This window comes from Chrysochloris asiatica, unplaced genomic scaffold, assembly GCF_000296735.1.
Source record: "Chrysochloris asiatica unplaced genomic scaffold, ChrAsi1.0 scaffold00078, whole genome shotgun sequence".
NCBI lineage: Eukaryota > Metazoa > Chordata > Mammalia > Afrosoricida > Chrysochloridae > Chrysochloris > Chrysochloris asiatica.
Window position 1 is genome coordinate 491,754 of NW_006408596.1, and position 18,416 is coordinate 510,169.

Consider the following 18,416-nt stretch of genomic DNA (forward strand, 5'->3'; position numbering starts at 1 on the left):
TTGTGGAGGTGTACCTTGGCGTACGGAGGTGTACGTTGGTTGTGGAGGTGATTCAGGTCTTTCTCTCCCAGTCCCCAGTCCCCCCACCCCCAGCTCTGGCCCTCAGTCTGGCTGCTACAGGCCCTGGAGCCCCCTGCAGGGGTGCATCTCTTGAGTGAGACTTTATGTGACCCCAGCTTCTCAGAACAGCAGTGAGCCCGGCTGCACCTAGCCACCCCCATGTGTCCTGGCCCCACTTTGTGGACTTGGGCTCCAGCTCGTCCTTTGGGAGGAGCGGTAAAGCCTTCTGTTCTCCGGGCTCTGTCCCCATCTTGTGGGGAGCGGGGCATAATGGGGGCTTGTCTCCTCCTTTCCAGAGTGGTTACGGGGTCCCCATGACCTCTATCTGTCCAGTCTAAAGTCTCGTCCAATGGTGTACCCCCAGAATCCTCCAGGCCCACAATCAAGGGGGATGAGGAGGGGAAGGGAGATAGAGTCATAGCCCTTCCCTACCACTTGAGAGATGCACGTTGGGCCTTTGGCTAACTCGAGCCTTGTTTGTTCATTTGTCCGTGGGATTGGTGGCAGCCTTTTGTACAGTTTTTACGGGTCCCAGTACAGGGAGCACACAGAGCAGGCTTGGTGTCTGCACCTTGGTGTGTCATTATAGTCAGCAACAGTGGCACCAACAACCACATGTTCTGTGCTTGGGACAGCATTTAACAGATGGGGACACTGAGGCTTAGAGAGGTGGAAGTCTGGTCTTCGGATATGGACCCTGACCAGTGGTCTCAGAGCCCAGGGTACTTGACCACTGCTTTCCTGACTCCCCAGTACCTCGTCATCTTGGGACCATTTCTAGCAGGGTTCACCGGGTCAGTCACAGTTGGGTCTCCTTTTGGAAATGGAGTCATGTCTTCGAAGGCCCCAGGGGAACTTTGGGCTTTGGAAGGGGTACAAGGCTCTTGGAGCTGGTGTGCAGATCAGGAAGGGACCCATCCCAACTTCCTGTTTGGGGGCTCAGGAAGCCCCCCTCTGGGCACCTACATTCCTAAGACAGTGAGGAACTTGAGAAGATGGGCTTCCTGAACCTGCATCGTGTGCCGTGGCTCTGGTCTGAGAGGGGCTCAGCCTAGAGTCAAGTGCCGTGAACCTCGGCAGTTTCCCGCAGCCCGGCTACCCCAGTGTTGCTTCTCATGTGTTTACCGCTTTCTTGAAGGGCAGCCACTAGGGGTCAGGAACAGCCCTCCCGCCCCCCAGAGCTGTAGAATGAATGCACAGCAAACTCCTATTCATCCATCAAAACCCGGTTTATATAACCCTCCGATTACCTTTCTGGAGAGAATGATTGGTCCTCAAGTGTGTACCACAGGACCCTTTACTCCATCTGAGCTACAAATCTGCTATTAGCGCTCCTGACCCACTAGCGTGAGCTTAACTCAGGTAGGCTGGGTCTGATTTATACCATGTCTTTGCAGCGCTCTGCCCTGGCCTTACCCCAAACCCAGTCCTTTGCTTGGTCTGACTTGGGGCTTCTGGTGGATGCTTTCTGCTTCAAGGGTGTGCTGGGCCGAGAGGGTCACAGTAACTGTTGAGGTACCTGCTCTCTGCCCCTGCCCTGAACCTAGGGGACACCCTGGAGAGGCTCAGCCCTACACTTTCTCCCTTCTGTGAGCCTGGAGGTGAAGGACATCTTCCTTCTGCTGCCTTTCTGTTCCTCAGTCTCCTCATCTGTAAAATGGGGTGGCACTCGTGTCCACCTCACGTGGTGTTTGTGAGCTTTCCGTTTTCATACTATCAGCCGTGTATTTGCCTGATGTGTGGCACGTGAGTGCTCGTTAAGATGGTATCCGATATCATCATTGTCTCTGAACCCCAGGCCCCAGCCACACTCAGAGGCTGCTGGTCTCGGGGTTCTGGCTCTGCACTGGATACTTCTGATCTTGGGTGGGCTGGGCCTTGAGCTCTAGGCAGAGCCCTCCTATATGCCCTGTCTGTCATGGGGGGTCCAGAGTGGAATGAAGCACCTTGGGGCAGTCTGGATTTGGGGACCATCAAAAGGGTGATTTTGATTTGACTTGCTCGTTAGCTCATCTTCTCAGCTCCCAGCTCCTACCAAAAGGTCTCCCCCCAGTTGGCTGAGTTGGGGTGCCCAGCAGTTCCTGTGTGGCAGAACAACTTGACATTAGATTTCCATTTTCAAATGAGCACAGCTCAAGCTGCTCTGAACACTTGGCCGGCAGCGCTTGGACCTGCCCTACAAAGCCCCCAGTGAAACCGTCACAGCCCCTCTGTCCACCCTTCACACCCCCGCAGTCTCTGGCAGGCCCTGGTGGTCCCAGGCTGGGGCCTGTGTGGTACAATGCCCCCTTCATGGTGGTGCTGGGGTGGGGGCTCGAGCTTCAGGGGCTGGGCTGGCGGCCAACTAAGCCTTCTGCCACACGGCCGTGCTATCCTAATAAGTCCCGTTGTGTGTGGGGCAGGAGGCGGAGGCCAGGGGCAGCCCAGAATCCTAGAAAGGTATCTCTTAGAGGCTTCCTGGCCCCCTCCTTCCTCCTCCACCCCCCCTCTCTGGCTGCATTAACTCTGAGGTAATCGCAGACAACACAACCAGCTTCCCGGGTGCAGGCAGACATCGAGAGCTGGCAGAGTTCTGCTCCGACCATCTCTCCTGGGGAGCTGGCCTGGAGGGGTGTGTGGGGGGCAGTGGTTTGTGGAGTCTTTAGTGAGTACCCTGCAGGAGGCCAAGCCCAGGGAGGGCTCAGAGGGCCCCCGGCCTCGCAGCTCCCCCCCCTCACCCCCCAGGCTGTGGCTCTGAGAGTAGGGGCTAGGCAGCTGTCTGCTGTTCTAGGAGGCCTCTATTTATAATCTCTTCTGTGTTGGTTTTTTTTTTTTTTTTCTTTTCCTCCTTCTCTCTCCATCACCCTGCAGAAGAAGGCGGAAGCTGCACATCGGATCCTTGAAGGCCTGGGGCCCCAGGTGGAACTGGTGAGCTGGGGTTCAGGGTGGGAAGCCCTGGGATGGGGGCACGATTTTGGGGTGGCAGGTGGGTGTGGAGAGGAAGGAGGAAGTCTCCCATTACAAGAGCTTGCTTCTGCAGAGGCAGGAAACCCACCCTCTGATAAGAGGCGGGTGGGGCTGTCTGCAAGAAGGTGCACCCCTGTGCAGTCCACCTGTGTGTCCAGCTTAGACCTGAGCTTGAGTCACTGTGAATCCTGAGCCTCGGTTTGCTCATCTGTAAGGTGGGGATAGTAGTGAACCCCTCTCCCATTGGGCTGTAGTGAGGATTTGTGGTATTCATCTGTGTCATGCACCAAGAAGTGGGCCTGGCCCGCAGTGAGTGCGTGCCAGCTGTTTCTCACTGTCTTCATTGTCGTCTGAATAACTGGAAGACAGCTGCGGCAACGGCAGAGCTGGGCACAGACCCCGGCCTCTTCTCTCTCAAGTCAGGGAAACCTGGGGCCTCCTAGCTGGTGGCTTTGGGGTCTCCGCCTGGGGGTGGTTGACAGCAGGTTATATACTATTTCAAGAGTCCATTGGCCAGAACAGTGGCTTGATTTCCAGTTAGACTGTGTAACACGAGGCTCAGCACTTGGGAGCATGTTGGTCTCATTCAGATGGCTTGACAGAGTGACGCTGGCCCCCCGTCGTGGGCCTCCTGTAAATTCGGTATGCACTGAAGTTCAGCATGGTCCTGGGGGGCCACACGGTACTGCTGCTCTGGTTTGCTCACATTTGCTTTTATTGTGTTTTCCACATTAAATATGAAATCAGTTTCATGGAGATGGTTTGCTTAATTGAATGATATAGATTAGTCCTATTTAATAATAACTCGAAGTACGCCTATGAACATAAACACAGCAGAGCCCCCAGCCTCAGGAGAGCAAGGCAGAGCCACGGCTGTGCAGAACCAGGTGGTGGACACATCTGAGCTGTGGAGACAGGGACAGGTGGGCTGAGAATGGCCATACTGCAGCAGGGGGCATGGGGGTGGGGTCTGGGGCACCTGGGGTGGAGATGCAAGGGGGTCATGTTGGAACCTAAAGTTAGACCAGCTATACCATCTCCTTGCTGAATGGCCTTGTTGTGGTGGTTGTTAAGTGCTGTCAAGTCGGTTCTGATTCATCACAACCCTGTGTAGGGTTTCTGAGGAGCGACTGGTGAGTTCAAACCCATCTTGCAGTCCAGTGCTTTATCCTACAGTGCCACACCAGGACTCCTCAGTGGTCTTAGGAGACTTTGAAAGCTCCCTCAACCCAGCTCTGGGCCCTGAGCAAGCCCTGGGTCCTGGGAGCAGGTGCTGTCTGACTGAGGGAGGAGCATGAGCTCTGCTCAGTGCTGAGTCTCTGCTTCCCAGGCCCTCCTGGAACTGTGGCTGACTGGCTGGAGTTGCCTCCCGGGTCCTCATGGGCAGGGACAGATAGGCAGTGGTTGGGTTCCTGTGCCAGGTGGGCAGACCCAGTGATCTTTGGATGGGCTCCAGAGCCTTGCTTAGCTCCTCTCCCCACATTGCCTCAAGGTGCTTCCTCAGGGACCGGACCCAGGGGCCCAGGGTTTTCCCCTGTGGGATGACTCCCAGGAAGACTGACAGAATGCCTCCCTTTTTAGAACAGTGTCATGAGATAGCCATCAGGTATCGTACGGGGCTTTTGTATGATATGTACAAGTCAGTGGTTTTAGGGTCACTAACACAGATTTCTGCAGCCATCACCACAGCCCATTTTAAAGCATCTTCGCCACCCCAAAAAAGAAAACCCCATACCCTGTAGCTATCACTTCCCTTTTCTCCTCGCTGCCCCCCAACCCCTGGCAACCGCTGCTCTGCCTTCTCTCTCTCTGGATTCACCTCTTCAGTGAAATGTCACGATGAGCAGCATATCTGCGTGTCTGGGGTCTTTCATTCAGCATTGTGATCTCATGTTCCATCCACGTTGTGGTGTGAATCAGATCTTGTTACGGCTGGATTATGTCCCATTGTGTGGGTAAAAGCACAGTTTGTTTGTCCATCTGCTGATGGACACATGGGTTAGTTCCACGTCGGGGCTGTTGTGATGAGGTCTGCAAACTCAGATGGCGGGATTAGAGTGTGGTGCCCCTCAGGTAAGCCCATCTGCCCTGGGCTCCCGGCACGTGAGGCATGCAGGTAGGTAGGAGAGCAGGGCAAGACGCTGTGGGTTTAACCCTTAGGGCTGGGGCGTCTTCTCTAGTCTCTGGGGAGGTCTCAGAGCAGAGGCTGTTGGCACAGGATCTGAAGTGTTGGGGGCTGTGTAGTGGTCAGAGCGCTGTGTAGGTGGTTCTGGGTGGGGAGGGAGCTGGCCCATGACAAGAGGCTTCGAGGGCAGAGCTGAAACCACTCAGCAAGGGCAGCTCAATGATTGTTCTGCACAGGTCGGGCATCTGTCGTGGCACCCAAAGGACTGTTCTGCCTGCCAGAGGTGTCCCACGGGTGGGTGCAGCCAGAACAGGGTTTCCTCTAGACTCTCAGGTGTCTCCAGGCCATACCACGGGGGTCCAGCCCCTGAGCCTCCCATCCATAGCTTGAGGGCATAGCCGGGGCACTCGGCCCTTGAGGACATGTTGCTCTGCCCTTGCCGGCCCTGTGACCTCACCCTGGAGAAGAGGAAATGGCTCGGGAGACTGGGGAACAGCACCCCCTCTGGGTCCCAGGCTGCCTGCGGCTCCAGCCCCTGTAGCTTTGAGTCAGTCCCTGGGTTTCCTTCCTGTACTGAGCTGTTATTTCCAGAGCTCGGCGCCACTGCAGGGTGGAGGACTGGCTGACATCTCATCTGTGACCAGCTCGGGCCACCTGGGACTTGGCACTGGTCTCAGCCACTCTGCCAGCTGGCCTGAAGTTGGGCCGGAAGGGGACCCCTGCCGACACCCCCTTATCTCTAAGTCACACTGAGATATTGTTTCTGTCCAGTGCTCGGGTTTTCTGTGTCCCCATATTGGGCGAAGGAAGTAAGTCCTGAAGAGGCTCAAGGTGAATCATCAGACGGGACTTCTATGGGGTCAGCCTGGAGCTAGCTCCCTGTGGGAGATAGCTTTTCCTTACAAATCTGGGTACCCTTAATGGGTGGTGGAACTTGTGAGGGAGACTTGAGGGACAGTTCTGCCATGGCTGTGAGGCATGAAGCTCACCTCAGGGGTGCCATGTTGGGGCTTGTTTTCTGGGATAAGGGTCGGTCTGGGTGGAAGGAACTGCCTAGCCTTTGACTGGCTTCTCTTCTTGTGTCGAGGGAGGGTTATTAGCAGATAGCCCCTCAGACTTTGTGGTCTCCTCAGAGGGGCCGCCTTAGAATGCTTATCTTAGGGCCCAACCTGCAGGCCTCCCAAGATGGCCACTCGAGGGGGTCCGTTGCCATGGTAATGTAGGGCTCCCCAGGCTGCTCTGGGCCCCAAGTCATCACTTCTCCTCAGGCCTCAGTTTACCTCACAGAGAGCCTGTGAGGGGCACACCCCACAGAGTCTGCATCGCTCTCTTCCTCCAGGGTCTTACCTGGGGATCCTGAGCATCACTCCCAGGGCTACCTGCCCCGTGAGCTGAGAACGAGCGCCCCCGTCCCATCTTGGGGGGCTCAGGCCCCTCACTTTCCTCTTGAAGCCAGTCTCCCCTTTTTAGACCCATTCCACCCCCTCTGCCTGGCTCCTGAGACTGTGACAACGTGACCAGTTGTAATCTTTCACAGCTAATGAAGCAAATCAGTCACCCAATCTGACACTCTTGCCCTGTGAGGTTGGTGTTCCCCTTCTACAGGTGAGAAAATTGAGGCCCGAAGTCACTTGTCTTTGGTCTCTCTGGCCAGTGTGGGAGGAGCCAGCATTTAAACCGCGGCTGTCAGTTCTTGGACTAAGAACCTGCCAGCTGCACCCACTGCTGCCCTGCCTGTAATTTCTTGGCACACAATAGACATCGGAGGCCCTTCCTGCAGGTGCAATCCAGGGTTAGACACACAGACACCACACAGGCCCCTTAGCTGCTCACTAGTACCAAGATGAGGATTCCAACCTTCTGCAAGAGTGTCTGAGCACCTCTCTCTACTCGGAAGTTCTGCAGTGAGTCTGACTGCGGGCTCTCTAGCTGTTGTGTGTGCTTTTCCCACTTGGGAGGGAGAGGGTGGGGAAAATGTCACACACACACACACACACACACACACACACTCACACTCACACTCACACTCACACACACACACACACACACCACCACCATCACCACCACCCGTGTCTTGGACCTTTGGAGGCAGCCTCACCCAGTGTTGGGAGAAACGATCTTTGCCAGCTGAGGGGGACAGCTCCATTCCTGAGAGAATAGTTGAGCTTGAACTTGGAAGGCCCCGAAGTCAACAGTGAATGACTACAGTAGGATTGGGTTGGGGGCGGGGGTGGTTTCTTGAAGTGATATTGTCATTTCCAGGAACAGGTGGCCTGGGGCCCCATCAGCGGGATGATCAAGATGTTGGTGGGTGGCAGGAAATGTGTTGTGTGCCAGCCCTGGTGCCTGAGGCCCGGGACTCTAGGCCACCTTCCAGCACTTGTCCTGCCCTGTCCTGATGGCAGTACTTTCTGTACTTGACCTTCCTGCCCCCTGCCCCTTAGCAGCACTGTGTGTGGGTGTGTGAGAGAGAGAAGACCCTTCTCTGGGAGGGGCACTGACAGATGGGTGCTAGTCAAATCAGTCTCATAGTTCTGGTCACATGTGTCATGCTTAGAGCGAAGGATCAGAGACAAGGGCCGTGAGTGTGCTTGGGGCTCAGTGGGGAGACAGGAGTTGAGGCTCCAATGGGATCCCCACGTGTGTCAGCTTCATGAGGAACCAACCAGCTTCCGAGTAGCGGCTTGCAGAGCAGGCGTGAGGATTCCTCACGTCCAGGAGGGATCTCAGGTGTTCCTGGCCAGCATGGGAAGTGGCTGGGTGAGGACCGTTCAGCTCTGTTCTCCAGGTCTTCCTCCTGCACTAGGCCAACCTCAGCAGGGCTCTCTAGGCAGAAGTGGACACAGCTGCAGCCACCGGCTTGTCACTGCTCTGCTGACCACCCCTGGGGCCTGGGTGCAGGGAGCCGTGCAAAAGGCAAATCGTGACCACAGGCAGTCTGTTTCCATGCTGAGAACAATGCAAACCGGGCTCGTGTCCTTCAGTCAGCCCCGAGCTGGAGCTTGTGAGCTGACCCCATCTTGCAAATCTGACGCACAGATGCACGAACTAACTTGGCTCTGGGACTCACCGCTAGAAAGCAGCACGATCAGGATTTGAACCCTGGCCTTTCCCTTCATCCTTCCCTATCGAGAGGGAAGGAAGGGAGGCCACAGTATCTGGCCCTTCTCCCCATGGCTCCCCAAGCACTTGGAACCCTGTGCTTACCAGTGTGTGGGGTCCTGGTGGACTCATTTTTTAGACTGCGTGGTGCTGGTGGTGGAAAACACATCCCGACCTCCATGTGTAGGCTTTGGTGAGGTGAGGTGCTTTCTGGAACTTTCTGGTGTGGATGGTACTTTCCGGACACACAGCATCTTCATCTGGAGGCACGTCCACGTGTTTCTGGGGCATCCTTGCACCCTCAGTCTTTACACAGGCTGCCCGAGTTCTCTCCCCGGTCACCCTGAGTCCTCACCAGCATTTAGCATGATTGACATTTCCTATCATTGGCTGATTGGTGGGTGTGGAGTGGTGTGTGGTGGTAGCTTAGAATTCCAGCTCCTGGAATGTGTGGCTTGTCCCAGGGGTCCCATCTCCACTGGCCCTTCTGAGTGTCTTGTAGAGACACCTGTGGCCTTGGTTGGAACGACATCCCCACCGCAGCACCCAGGAGTCCACAGCCATGTTCATGTCCACCGCGGTGGGTTGCTCACACCAGCGTGGCACCAGGCAGTGGTGCTTGGCCTGGGGCAGCCGCATCTGACCTCTGACCTTTTCCATCTCCTTCCTTTGTAGCCTCTGTATAACCAGCCTTCTGACACCCGGCAGTATCATGAGAACATCAAAATGTGAGTCCTCCCCGGCCCCATGTAGGCCGAGGGCAGGTGAGGGAGAGGGGGCCTGGGTGGGGATAAGTCCTCTCAGGCACTTGGCATATTGGGGGGTCCTGGGTTGGGTGCTCTGATTCTGCCTGGGTTCTAGCAGGGTGCAGGGAGGAGTGGTGTGACCAGAGGTGGGCCAGGCAGGACAGCTAGGGCGGGGTCCCAGCAGCCCAGGGAGCCTGGAAGCTGAACATTGTGTTAGAGATTCCGTAGTACCTGTCAGAGCTGGTTTTGGGGATGGGGTAGAGTATCCTTGTCTGGAACCTTCATTCATTCCAGCACACATTTATTAAGAACCTACTATGTGCCTATCCCTGTTCTAGGCCCTGGAGATTCAGCTGCGAACCCACTTGGAGCTTTCTGTGTAGCACCACAGACAGGCAATTAGTCGGTTACCAAACTAGGGTGACGGGAGGGACACTGGGATGAGAGAGCTAGAACAGCTCGTACCCAGGCCCTGGGGCTGCCTGAGCTGGCCTGTGATCACAGAAACCGGTGTGGCTAGAGGGGAATGGGTAGGCGGTCACCTGCCTGAGGAGACAGTGGGCTCTGTCATCTTTGTTAAGGGGAGCCAGGTCTGGGCTCCATCCGATATGCTGTGTGATCACGTTTGTTTTCAAAGCTGCTCTGGCCGCAGGGAGAGGACTGGGGTGGCCATCCCGGCAGGCCACAGTGGTTTCGATGTGAATGACCCCCTGGGGACTTGTGAAGCAGCCAGCTTTGAAAGCTGTGCATGGGCTTTGGCTATTGGAGGACAGCCCTCGGGAGCCCTCCCTCATGTGACCGGGCATCCAGGCTCAGACCTGCCCACCGCTCCCCCTGTGTCATTTACTCTCAGGGCTGAGTTTCTGCATCTGTGAGAAAAGCCAGACCAGATCTACTGTCTCTGAGTCATTCTGGACTCAAGGCGGGCATGTAGGACAGAACAGAGCTGCCCGAAGGATCCCCAAGGCCTGTAAGGAAGCAGACTGCCTTGACTTTGTTCTTGTGGACTGACTGGTAGGGTGGGTTTGAACCGCTGACCTTTTGCTAGCAGCCCAACACTGAGCCCACCTAGACCAAGGCTCCTTCCATCTGTGGGCGGTTGGGGTTGATGTGGGGGTACTGAAGATGCCTTGCGCTTCTGCATGGTTGGGACTAGCGGCTCTGCTGTTCGCCTCACTTCTCTGTCTGTAGATGACTGATTGGTGCTCATACCTTCACGCCCTTGGCATGTTTCTGAGAGCTCGCTGCATAAAGGCATTCTTCCCACTTCCTTCCTGGGTTTCCCGTTTCTCTTGCTCCTCCTTTGGTGTGTCTGTTGCCTTCTGAGCGTCTCCCTAGGCAAAGGCTTCCATTTTTCATAGGGGTTTTGAGAGCTAGTTTTTCGGAAGTAGTTTGTCTGGTCTTAGTTCCAAGGCACCTCAGAGTGGTCTCAAACCTTGAGTCTTTCAGTTAGCTGTGCACCACTCTGGGTCCTCTCTAGTGGCAGAGAAGGTAGTAAGCACATCTGTAGCACCTTGACAGCGGCTATCCTGGTACGAGGTAAATGAAGCAGGGTCACCCTGGCCTCTCTGCCTACCCCCCTCCTCTGCTGCAGTCTAAGTGAGGTGAGATGCCAGCCCTTGACCGCCCCAAGGACCTTGCTCCTGTCACTTTGATGTTCCCGCATCTGAGTGCAGAGTTGTGGAGGTAAAGTTAATTTCACGCTTGGCTTCTTGCTGCTCTGGCAGTTTGGAACACACTAAAGTCACCTGTCCACACCTTCACTGCTCCTTCTTCACCACCTGCTGTGGGGATGGTAAGGGGATGATTGTCCCCTGGGCCCCTGACGACGCCCCACCGGGCTACCACTCCCCTTTCCCACTGTCCTTGTTACATCACCTGATGTCTTTGCCTCTTTAGGGCCTTGGAGATGTAAGGATCAGCTGGGATCCAGTTTCCTGTTTAAAGGTCTCTGTAGCTCTGGAGGCTCAGAGACAGCAAGTGACTTCCCCAAGGTCACACAGCCTAGTGCCTGGACCAGCTGGTGTCCACCCTTTCCCTGCCCTCTGCAGGCTCTCCTGGCCAGCAGGTGCCATTAGACAGTTCCTCACCTCTGTCTCCATTTGCCGGTCAGCACTGTGACCTCCTCAGAGTGTCTTTCCCAAGCCTGTGAGAACCCCTCAGGGGGCACAGGGGAGGGTTCTGGGCTCCCAGGAAACAGAAGGGTCAGACTCCTTTCTCAGACCCAGCAGCTGGGGGCTCAGCTCTGCCTGATCACCCCTTTGTATAATGCCCTTATTTCCCTCTGCATGATCCAAACAAGCCTCAGCTCAACCCTACTTCCTCCAGGAACCTGCTGAGTACCCCAAGCTCTCCTAGTCTGCACCTCCAGGGAGCCCCACCCAGGCGCCACTGGCCCCCCTGGAACTTCCCAACAGCATCTGGCGCTTTCTCTCTCCTTCCTAGTCCTGTGTGCCCTCGTGTGCCCGGTGAGGAGACCTGCATTCTTCTCATACAGCTAGTGCTTGTTTCAGAAATGCCACATTTCTGCTGGAACAAGTCTTCAAACGTAGTAAGTTCTCCAAAAGGGTTTGCCAGAAGACTGTGGAACATACAGATGACCTAAACAAAATCGAAACCCCAAATTCAAGCCATCGAGTTGATTCTGACCCACTTAGACCCTATACAGGATTAGACAGCCCACTGCCTACCCCACAGTGCCACCAAGGTTCCGTAAATGTCTTCTGTTGGTTGTGTGACGTGGAGTTGATTCTGACTCAGAGTGACCCTGTACTGGGATTTCCAAGGCTGGAAATCTCTATGGGAGCAGAAAGCCTCATTCGTCTCCCGCAGAGCGGCTGGTAGGTTTGAACTGTTGACCTGGCAGTAAGCAGTCCAGCACCTAACCCAGAGCACCACCAGGGTTCCTTTAAAATACCATGACACTTGAATTAAATACTTATCCTTGTTCTAAACTTGGTGTTTTTTTCCTGTAGTGTGATGGTGATATCATCCACTTGGTTCCACCTCACACAGCCCCTGTATAAGGCTCTGAGGATGTAAATGTTTATGGGAGCAGAAAGCCTCCTCTTTCTCCTGCGGAGCGACTGGTAGACTTGAACTGCTGACCTTGTGGTTCGCAGCCTAACGTGTAACTGTGATACCACAGCATCTCAGGGAGTTGTAAACTCAGGGAGGGTAGGTACATCGGGTTAGTGAGGCATTTGGAGGTGGTGGGTCTGTGGTCCACAGAGAGCGTGGCCTCCTTTCCAAAGGGGCAGCCAGGCCTCAGGCCCCAGCTCTTGGTTTTGAGAGAACACAGCTGAACAACCTCATGCTTCATGAGAACCTTTGCATTCAGTTTTCTCTGCATCAGCTTCTGCTCCTCGTCAGTGTTGGCAGTGGATCTCGAGTTTGCACACAGCACTGCGGTCCAAACACAGACTCTCGGGGCCTGGCTGTAGCCCGGGGGCTATGTCTGTTTGTACATGGCCGTCTTGGGAGAAAGTGACTGCCTCCAGGTGCCAAGCATGGTGCAGCCAGAGATAATCCAGTTCCTCTGGGTCCCTCGGGGCACCACACTGGGCACACTGCATGCCCAACCCCAGGGTGCTGCCCCACACTGTGAGCTGTGGGAGGCCTCGCCTGAGCCCCTCAGGGAAAACGACAGATGATCTTCCTCCCCATGGCTGTCCAGAACGGCCATGTCCTGCTTGTGACTTTTTAACATTTCATCTTGAAATAACATTAGCTGTACAGAACAGTTTCAGAGTTGAGTGCAGGTAGTTCTCAGAGGCCCTGCTCCCAGCATCCTTGGATGTATTCTTGGAACTTCCATTAAAATTAACAAAACATTGGTACCCTAGTACAGTGTTTTCTCATCATGCTCCTTTACTCAGCTGAGTTCAATCACTCCTTACAGTGGCCACACAGAACTCAGACACCACACTCACAGTTAGGGGGTTTACTAGGGATGTTGTTGTTAAGTGCCATCGTGTCGATTCCGACCCATAGCGACCCTCTATAGGGTTTCCAAGGAGCAGCTGGTGAGCTTGAACCACGGACCTTGCAGCTCAAATGGCTTTGCAGTCTGGCGCAGCATTAGCACTCAGCAGCACACCAGGACTCCATTAGGGATGTTACCAGGTCAACATTCAGGGTCAGAAACACTCAGGACACAGTTCTTCCGTCAGGACAGCCTCGGCTAAGCTATGCCTACAGGAAAGCCTTTCTCTGTCTGGCATTGTTAACAAAACTCTTCGAGGGTTGCTGATATATGGCCGCTGAGCACACTACTCTAGAATAAGCCTCAGCTTTAAGGCCTTCAACTCTAGCCCTGTGGGTCAGCAGCCTCACTCCCCCAGTTAAGTACCTGGATGCCCTCTGCTCTGCAGACAAGCCTCCTGCCCACAGTCACTCGGCTGTACTTGCTCCATGGGCTGAGAAGCCCACCGCTCTGTCTGGGGCTCTGGTTCTTGGCTCTGCTGCTGCTGCTATTCTGCCCCTCCTCCTCCAGGGTCACAGCTTCCTGTCTAGGGGGCCGGGAGGTTCAGTGCGCAGGGATCTGGAGGTGGGGACAGGGACACGCTGCCCTTTCTGGCTCTTGTTTGATGGTAGATGGTGGTTTTATACCCTTGATAGTTTCCAGTTTTTACCATTACAAATGAACTCTGTTAACATCCACAGCTGAATCCTGTCATCCTTCGTGTCTCCTCCCACCTCCTCTCACCCATCCTATCAGGATGAGTTGTTTGTGGGAGTTAACTGCTGTAGTTAGGAAAGCTATATGAAGTCATCCACTGCCCTGCATTACCCTGATAAAAAACTTACTGACTGAAATGAAAACAAGACAAAAAAGGAAGCCAGTCGCCACTGAGTGGACACCGAATCACGGTGCCCTTGTGGCGTGTGTAGGAGCAGAACTGCACTCCACACGGTTTCCAATTAGAAGTAGGTTGCCAGGCCTTTCTTCTGAGGTGCCTGTGGTTGGACTCAAACCTCCAACCAATGGGTTAGCAGTTGAGCACGTTAACCATTTGCACAAATTAGACTGTAGACTTAACTTCTGGTGTAAGGTGCTGTCGAGTTGGTTGTGACTCACAGAGATCTTGTGCACAACAGAAGTAAACACTGCCCCGCCCTGTGCCATCTTCACAGTTGCTGTTACATTTGAGCCTCTTGATGCAGCCAGTGTGCAGGTCCATCTCGCCGGGGGTCTTTTTTTCACGGACGCTCTGATTTACCAAGTGTGATGTTCTTCTCCTAGGATAGGACTAGAGCCTTAACCTTGGAGGTTCTAGGCTCTCTCGAGTCAGCCTGTGAGCTTGTTGGATCCGTTCCAACTCGCAGTGACCTCTAAGCACAGCAGAAGGGAACACTGCGCGACTCCTGCGCCGTCCTCACAAGTGGCGTTGCGTTTGAGTTGTCTTCTCCTTAGCCCCGCCCCAGTCTGTGGCCCGCCTTTCCTAGGGTTCGGAGCCCTAGCAGCTTCATGTCTCGGTTCTCTCCACCGTGTGACATCAGTGATTTCCATCCCAAGGTCCCGTGGAGTCTGCCAGCCTTCTCCACTCATAGGTCATTCAGGAACCCTGGTGGTACAGCGTGTTCAGTGCTGGGCTGTTTTCTGTGTGAGAAAGACGAGACAGTCTTCTGTTGTAAAGATGTGGTCGTGTTGCTAAGTACTGTCAAGTCGGTTCTGACTCATCATGGCCTCCTATGTAGGCTTTCGGAGGCTGGAGGACACTGTGGGATGAAAAAGTCTCATCTTTAGCCCACGGAGCAGCTGGTGGGCTCGAACCGCCAACCTTGTGGTTTGTGATTCAGTGCTTATCCTACAGAGCTGCGACCCACTCTCCATGAAGACTTAATGCTCTGGAATCCCTATGGGGCAGTTGTGCCCGGTCCACAGCGTCATTGTGAGTCAGGACTGGACAGCTGTGGGCTGGCTTTGGTTTGAGTTTTAGGCCGATTTGAAGGCGCTCTGGTGACACAGTGGTTAAGCAATTGTTCAGTAGCAGAAAGGCCGGCAGTTCAAATCTGCTCCTTGGGAGAAAGATGCGGCTTTCTGCCCAGATGATAACCTTGGAAACCCTATGAGGTCGGTTCTGCTCTGACCTGTCAGGTCACTGTGAGTCCGGATCTACTCAACAGCCGTGTGGAGAAGCCACACGTGTGTGGGCCTATGTTACAGCCCCCCAGTGCATCATGAATATCTTGAAGAAAGACTTGCAATTCATTTCGCCTTTCTCGGTGGACTGGCCTGCAGCCAGGGTGGCCTTGGTATGGAAGACTGGTTTTCTCGCTGCCTCAGCCTGTCCGTCTGTATTCACTGGACTTCTCTGTCTGTCTGTCACTCATCAGTGACTTGTGCTGTGTGAGCTTGTGGATGCTTATTTCATCTGTTCCTGTGTCGTTGAGCTGGGTCCCTGTGAATGACAGTTCTTTGGGGTCTTTGTTTGTTGTTCTGAAGTTCAGGTTGAGATCAGTGTGCATTTTGGGGTCTTTCTGACCTAGGGGTTCACCTTCCAGTACGCTGTAGGGCCATATTCTCTTGTGATCTGTAGCGTTTTCACTGACTGATTTTTCAACACACGTTACCTGGTCTTTCTTCCTCGTCTATCCGAGTCTGGCTGTGACCGCGTACCTGTGCTATTTGTTCTCCAGCTCTGCCCTTCAGGAACTTTTTCAGGTTGGCTTTGGCATCCTTTGATGTTTTGCTCTTTGGGCACTTTGTTTCTTTCTCAGTCTTAGAGCCACCCCAGCCTCACCTGGAGTGTTTCCTGTCCTAACCCTGGACTCCCCTGTTATGCCGGAGCGTCCTGCTTTCTGTTACTGGAGAATGGCATCAGGGACCAAAATCCTGGGGCTCGTTGTGTCATTGTAGCTGAGGCACTAATGCTTCTCAGCCCCCTTGGCTGTCTGCCTGCTTAGTAAAAGTCCACACCCATTCTAGTGTCCAGACCCACAGGTGGCCCTGCTGGCCCCAGCCACTCCCTGACTCATCTCTGAGGGCATCCACCCCAGGGCCTTTGCGCATGCTGTGTCTGCCATCTGACTGCTCTTTCCCATGGCATGGGTCTCAGCTCCAGGCGCTGTCTGTGGGCCCCCTAGAGCACCACCTCTGTGAGGATGTAGCTGCCTAGTAAATGGGTATTGAGCAACTAGGGAGACAGCAGCCTGATGCTTGGGATGAAGAACGGAGGCTCATAGTGGCCCTGTTGGCATGGAGACTGGGTCTCTGGACCCCTAGGCCCAGGGTATGGAGCCTGGTTGAGTGGCTTGGGGAAGCTGAGGCTGCCCTGACTAGCTGTGTGTGTGTGTGTGTGTGTGTGTGTGCATAGCATCTCTGTGTTGGGCAGGGGACTCACAGATGGTGTCTACTCCCAGCTGAGCAGGCCCTGTCTGCCCCTGTACCCAGGCTTTCCTGACGGGGCCAGTGTAGAACCTGGGGTATTGGGATAGAAGCGGCTCTTCAGATCCCCCAAGAGCGCGGGCTCAGGCATGGGCTTTTTCCTTCTCCTCCATCCCCTCATCATATGGGTGTCTGCCTGCCAGTGGAGAAAGGCGGAGGAGGTGTCTCCAGGACCTTTAGCCCCTTGAGGTGTATATTTGGGGAGCTTTGTTGACTCCTAGTATCTGGGGTCTTCCCAGGCGAGGAGGTCCTGTTCACAGGTTCTCCACAGGGGCCTGCTGCATTCCCAGCAAGGTGCTCATTGTTGGACGGATGGTTCATAGGGAGCCCCCAGTGCCCCCTTGTCCTAGCCCACCCTCAGCGTGGGTGTGGTGCGTGTGGGACTGGCCAGCGGTCACTCCAGGGCTGCAGCATCTCAGCACCCCCAGGACCCACAGGGGCACCCCAGGACGCTGCCCCTGACACACTCGCTTGTTCTCCTTCCTGCACAGAAACCAGGCAATGCGGAAAAAGTTGATCCTGTACTTCAAGAGGAGGAACCACGCCCGGAAACAATGGGTGAGTCACCCCATGGCCCGCTACAGCCGGCTGTCCTTGGAACCCACCTGCCTCCCCCCTCCTGGTCTGCCTCTGTGCCACCAGGCTTCCCAGACTGGGGTGTGGTGTGGAGAGGGCTCCTTCTCCAAGCGGGGGACTGTGAGAGGGTTCATTCCCCAGTAGGAATGGTCTAGGAAGAAAGCAAGATTGTCATTGTGGGGTCATCGTCCCCAATTGTGTATTGAGTTCTGCTCCCCTCAGCAATGAAGACAGGGCTGAGGCTGCCCTGCTGGGGCTATTAAGGACAAGGACACGGTGCCCTTGGTTGGTACCGGTGCACAGGATGTGACAGGTTCGGGCATGAGGACCAGAGAGGGCTTTTCTGATTGTGACTGAGCGTTGAGAGAGCGTTCAGGTGAGACTCACAGAGCCGCCATCTGTCCACTGCAGTTGCTCCTGATGGACAAGGGGCTCTTGTGGCCAGCCAGACAGCCCTGCCTGCTGGCGGCCACCGTCACCTTGGAGATGCAGAGGGCAGGCAGTGCTGGGCTTGTAGGCAGGGGGCGGACGGACTCGTCTCGTCTATGAAGACATGAGAGTGGCTGTAGCAAGTGGTACTACAGTTAGACGTGAAGGGGGACTTCCTGACCTTGGACAGATGGTAGAGCTGCTTCCTCTGGCACGGCAGCGGTGTTGGGCTGGGATTGGAGGAGCTGTTCAGGATGTGGACTCTAATTTGGAGAAGCCCTGGGCCTGATGTGCCTCACGCCTTTCTCGCGTGTTCTCTGTCCGCACTTCTAACATGGGCACAGGCCGCTCACACTGTGACTGGGCAGACCAAGAAGCACTGACCATGGTCTGGAATAATTTTACATGCTTGGAATTCAGCTGCCACCTGGGTCAGAGAGAAGGCATCAGGGTCATGAGGGCACCAGGGCAGGGAAGCTCTGCCGCAGTGTCCCCTGATCTGCCGGGACTGCATCCTGCAGCTGTGTGTATGTGTGTGAGTGTGTGAGCATGTGGACAGTGTGTGTGTCAGCGTGTGCAGAGCCATATGCATGTGAACGTGTGTGAGAGCATGTATGTGAGTGTCAGAATGTGCAGAGTATGAGTGTCTGAGTGTGCATGTGTCACCGTCTGCAGAACGTGCATGTGTTAGCATGTGCAGAGTATGTGTGCATGTGTGAGCATGCATGCATAAGCATGTGCAGAGAGTGTGTACGTGTGTGAGAGAGAGCATGCATGTGTCCACGTGTGCAGTGTGTGTTTGTGTGTATGAGTGTCAATGTGTGCAGAGTATATGTGTGTGAGAGCATGCATGTGTCAGCATGTGCAGAGTATGTGTGTGAGCATATATATATGAGTATCAGCATGTGCAGAGTATATGTGTGTGTGAGCATGCATGTGTCAGCGTATGCAGAGTATGTGTGTGCATGTGAGAGTGTGCATGTATCCATGTGTTCAGAGTATGGATGTGTGTGAGAGTGCATGTGTCAGTGTGTGCAGAGCA

At 54.8% G+C, this 18,416-nt stretch overlaps 1 protein-coding gene across 3 annotated transcripts in view; it reads left to right on the top strand.

The window, feature by feature from the left end:
- The window catches only part of NCOR2 (nuclear receptor corepressor 2), a 113,535-nt gene that overhangs the window by 18,059 nt on the left and 77,060 nt on the right, over positions 1 to 18,416 (top strand). For all 3 annotated transcript variants that reach the window (XM_006865361.1, XM_006865362.1, XM_006865363.1), the window contains exons 6-8: positions 2,911 to 2,967; positions 8,909 to 8,961; positions 16,861 to 16,927. In XM_006865361.1, the coding sequence (XP_006865423.1) occupies positions 2,911 to 2,967; positions 8,909 to 8,961; positions 16,861 to 16,927 (177 nt within the window). The remainder of the gene's footprint in view (positions 1 to 2,910; positions 2,968 to 8,908; positions 8,962 to 16,860; positions 16,928 to 18,416) is intronic.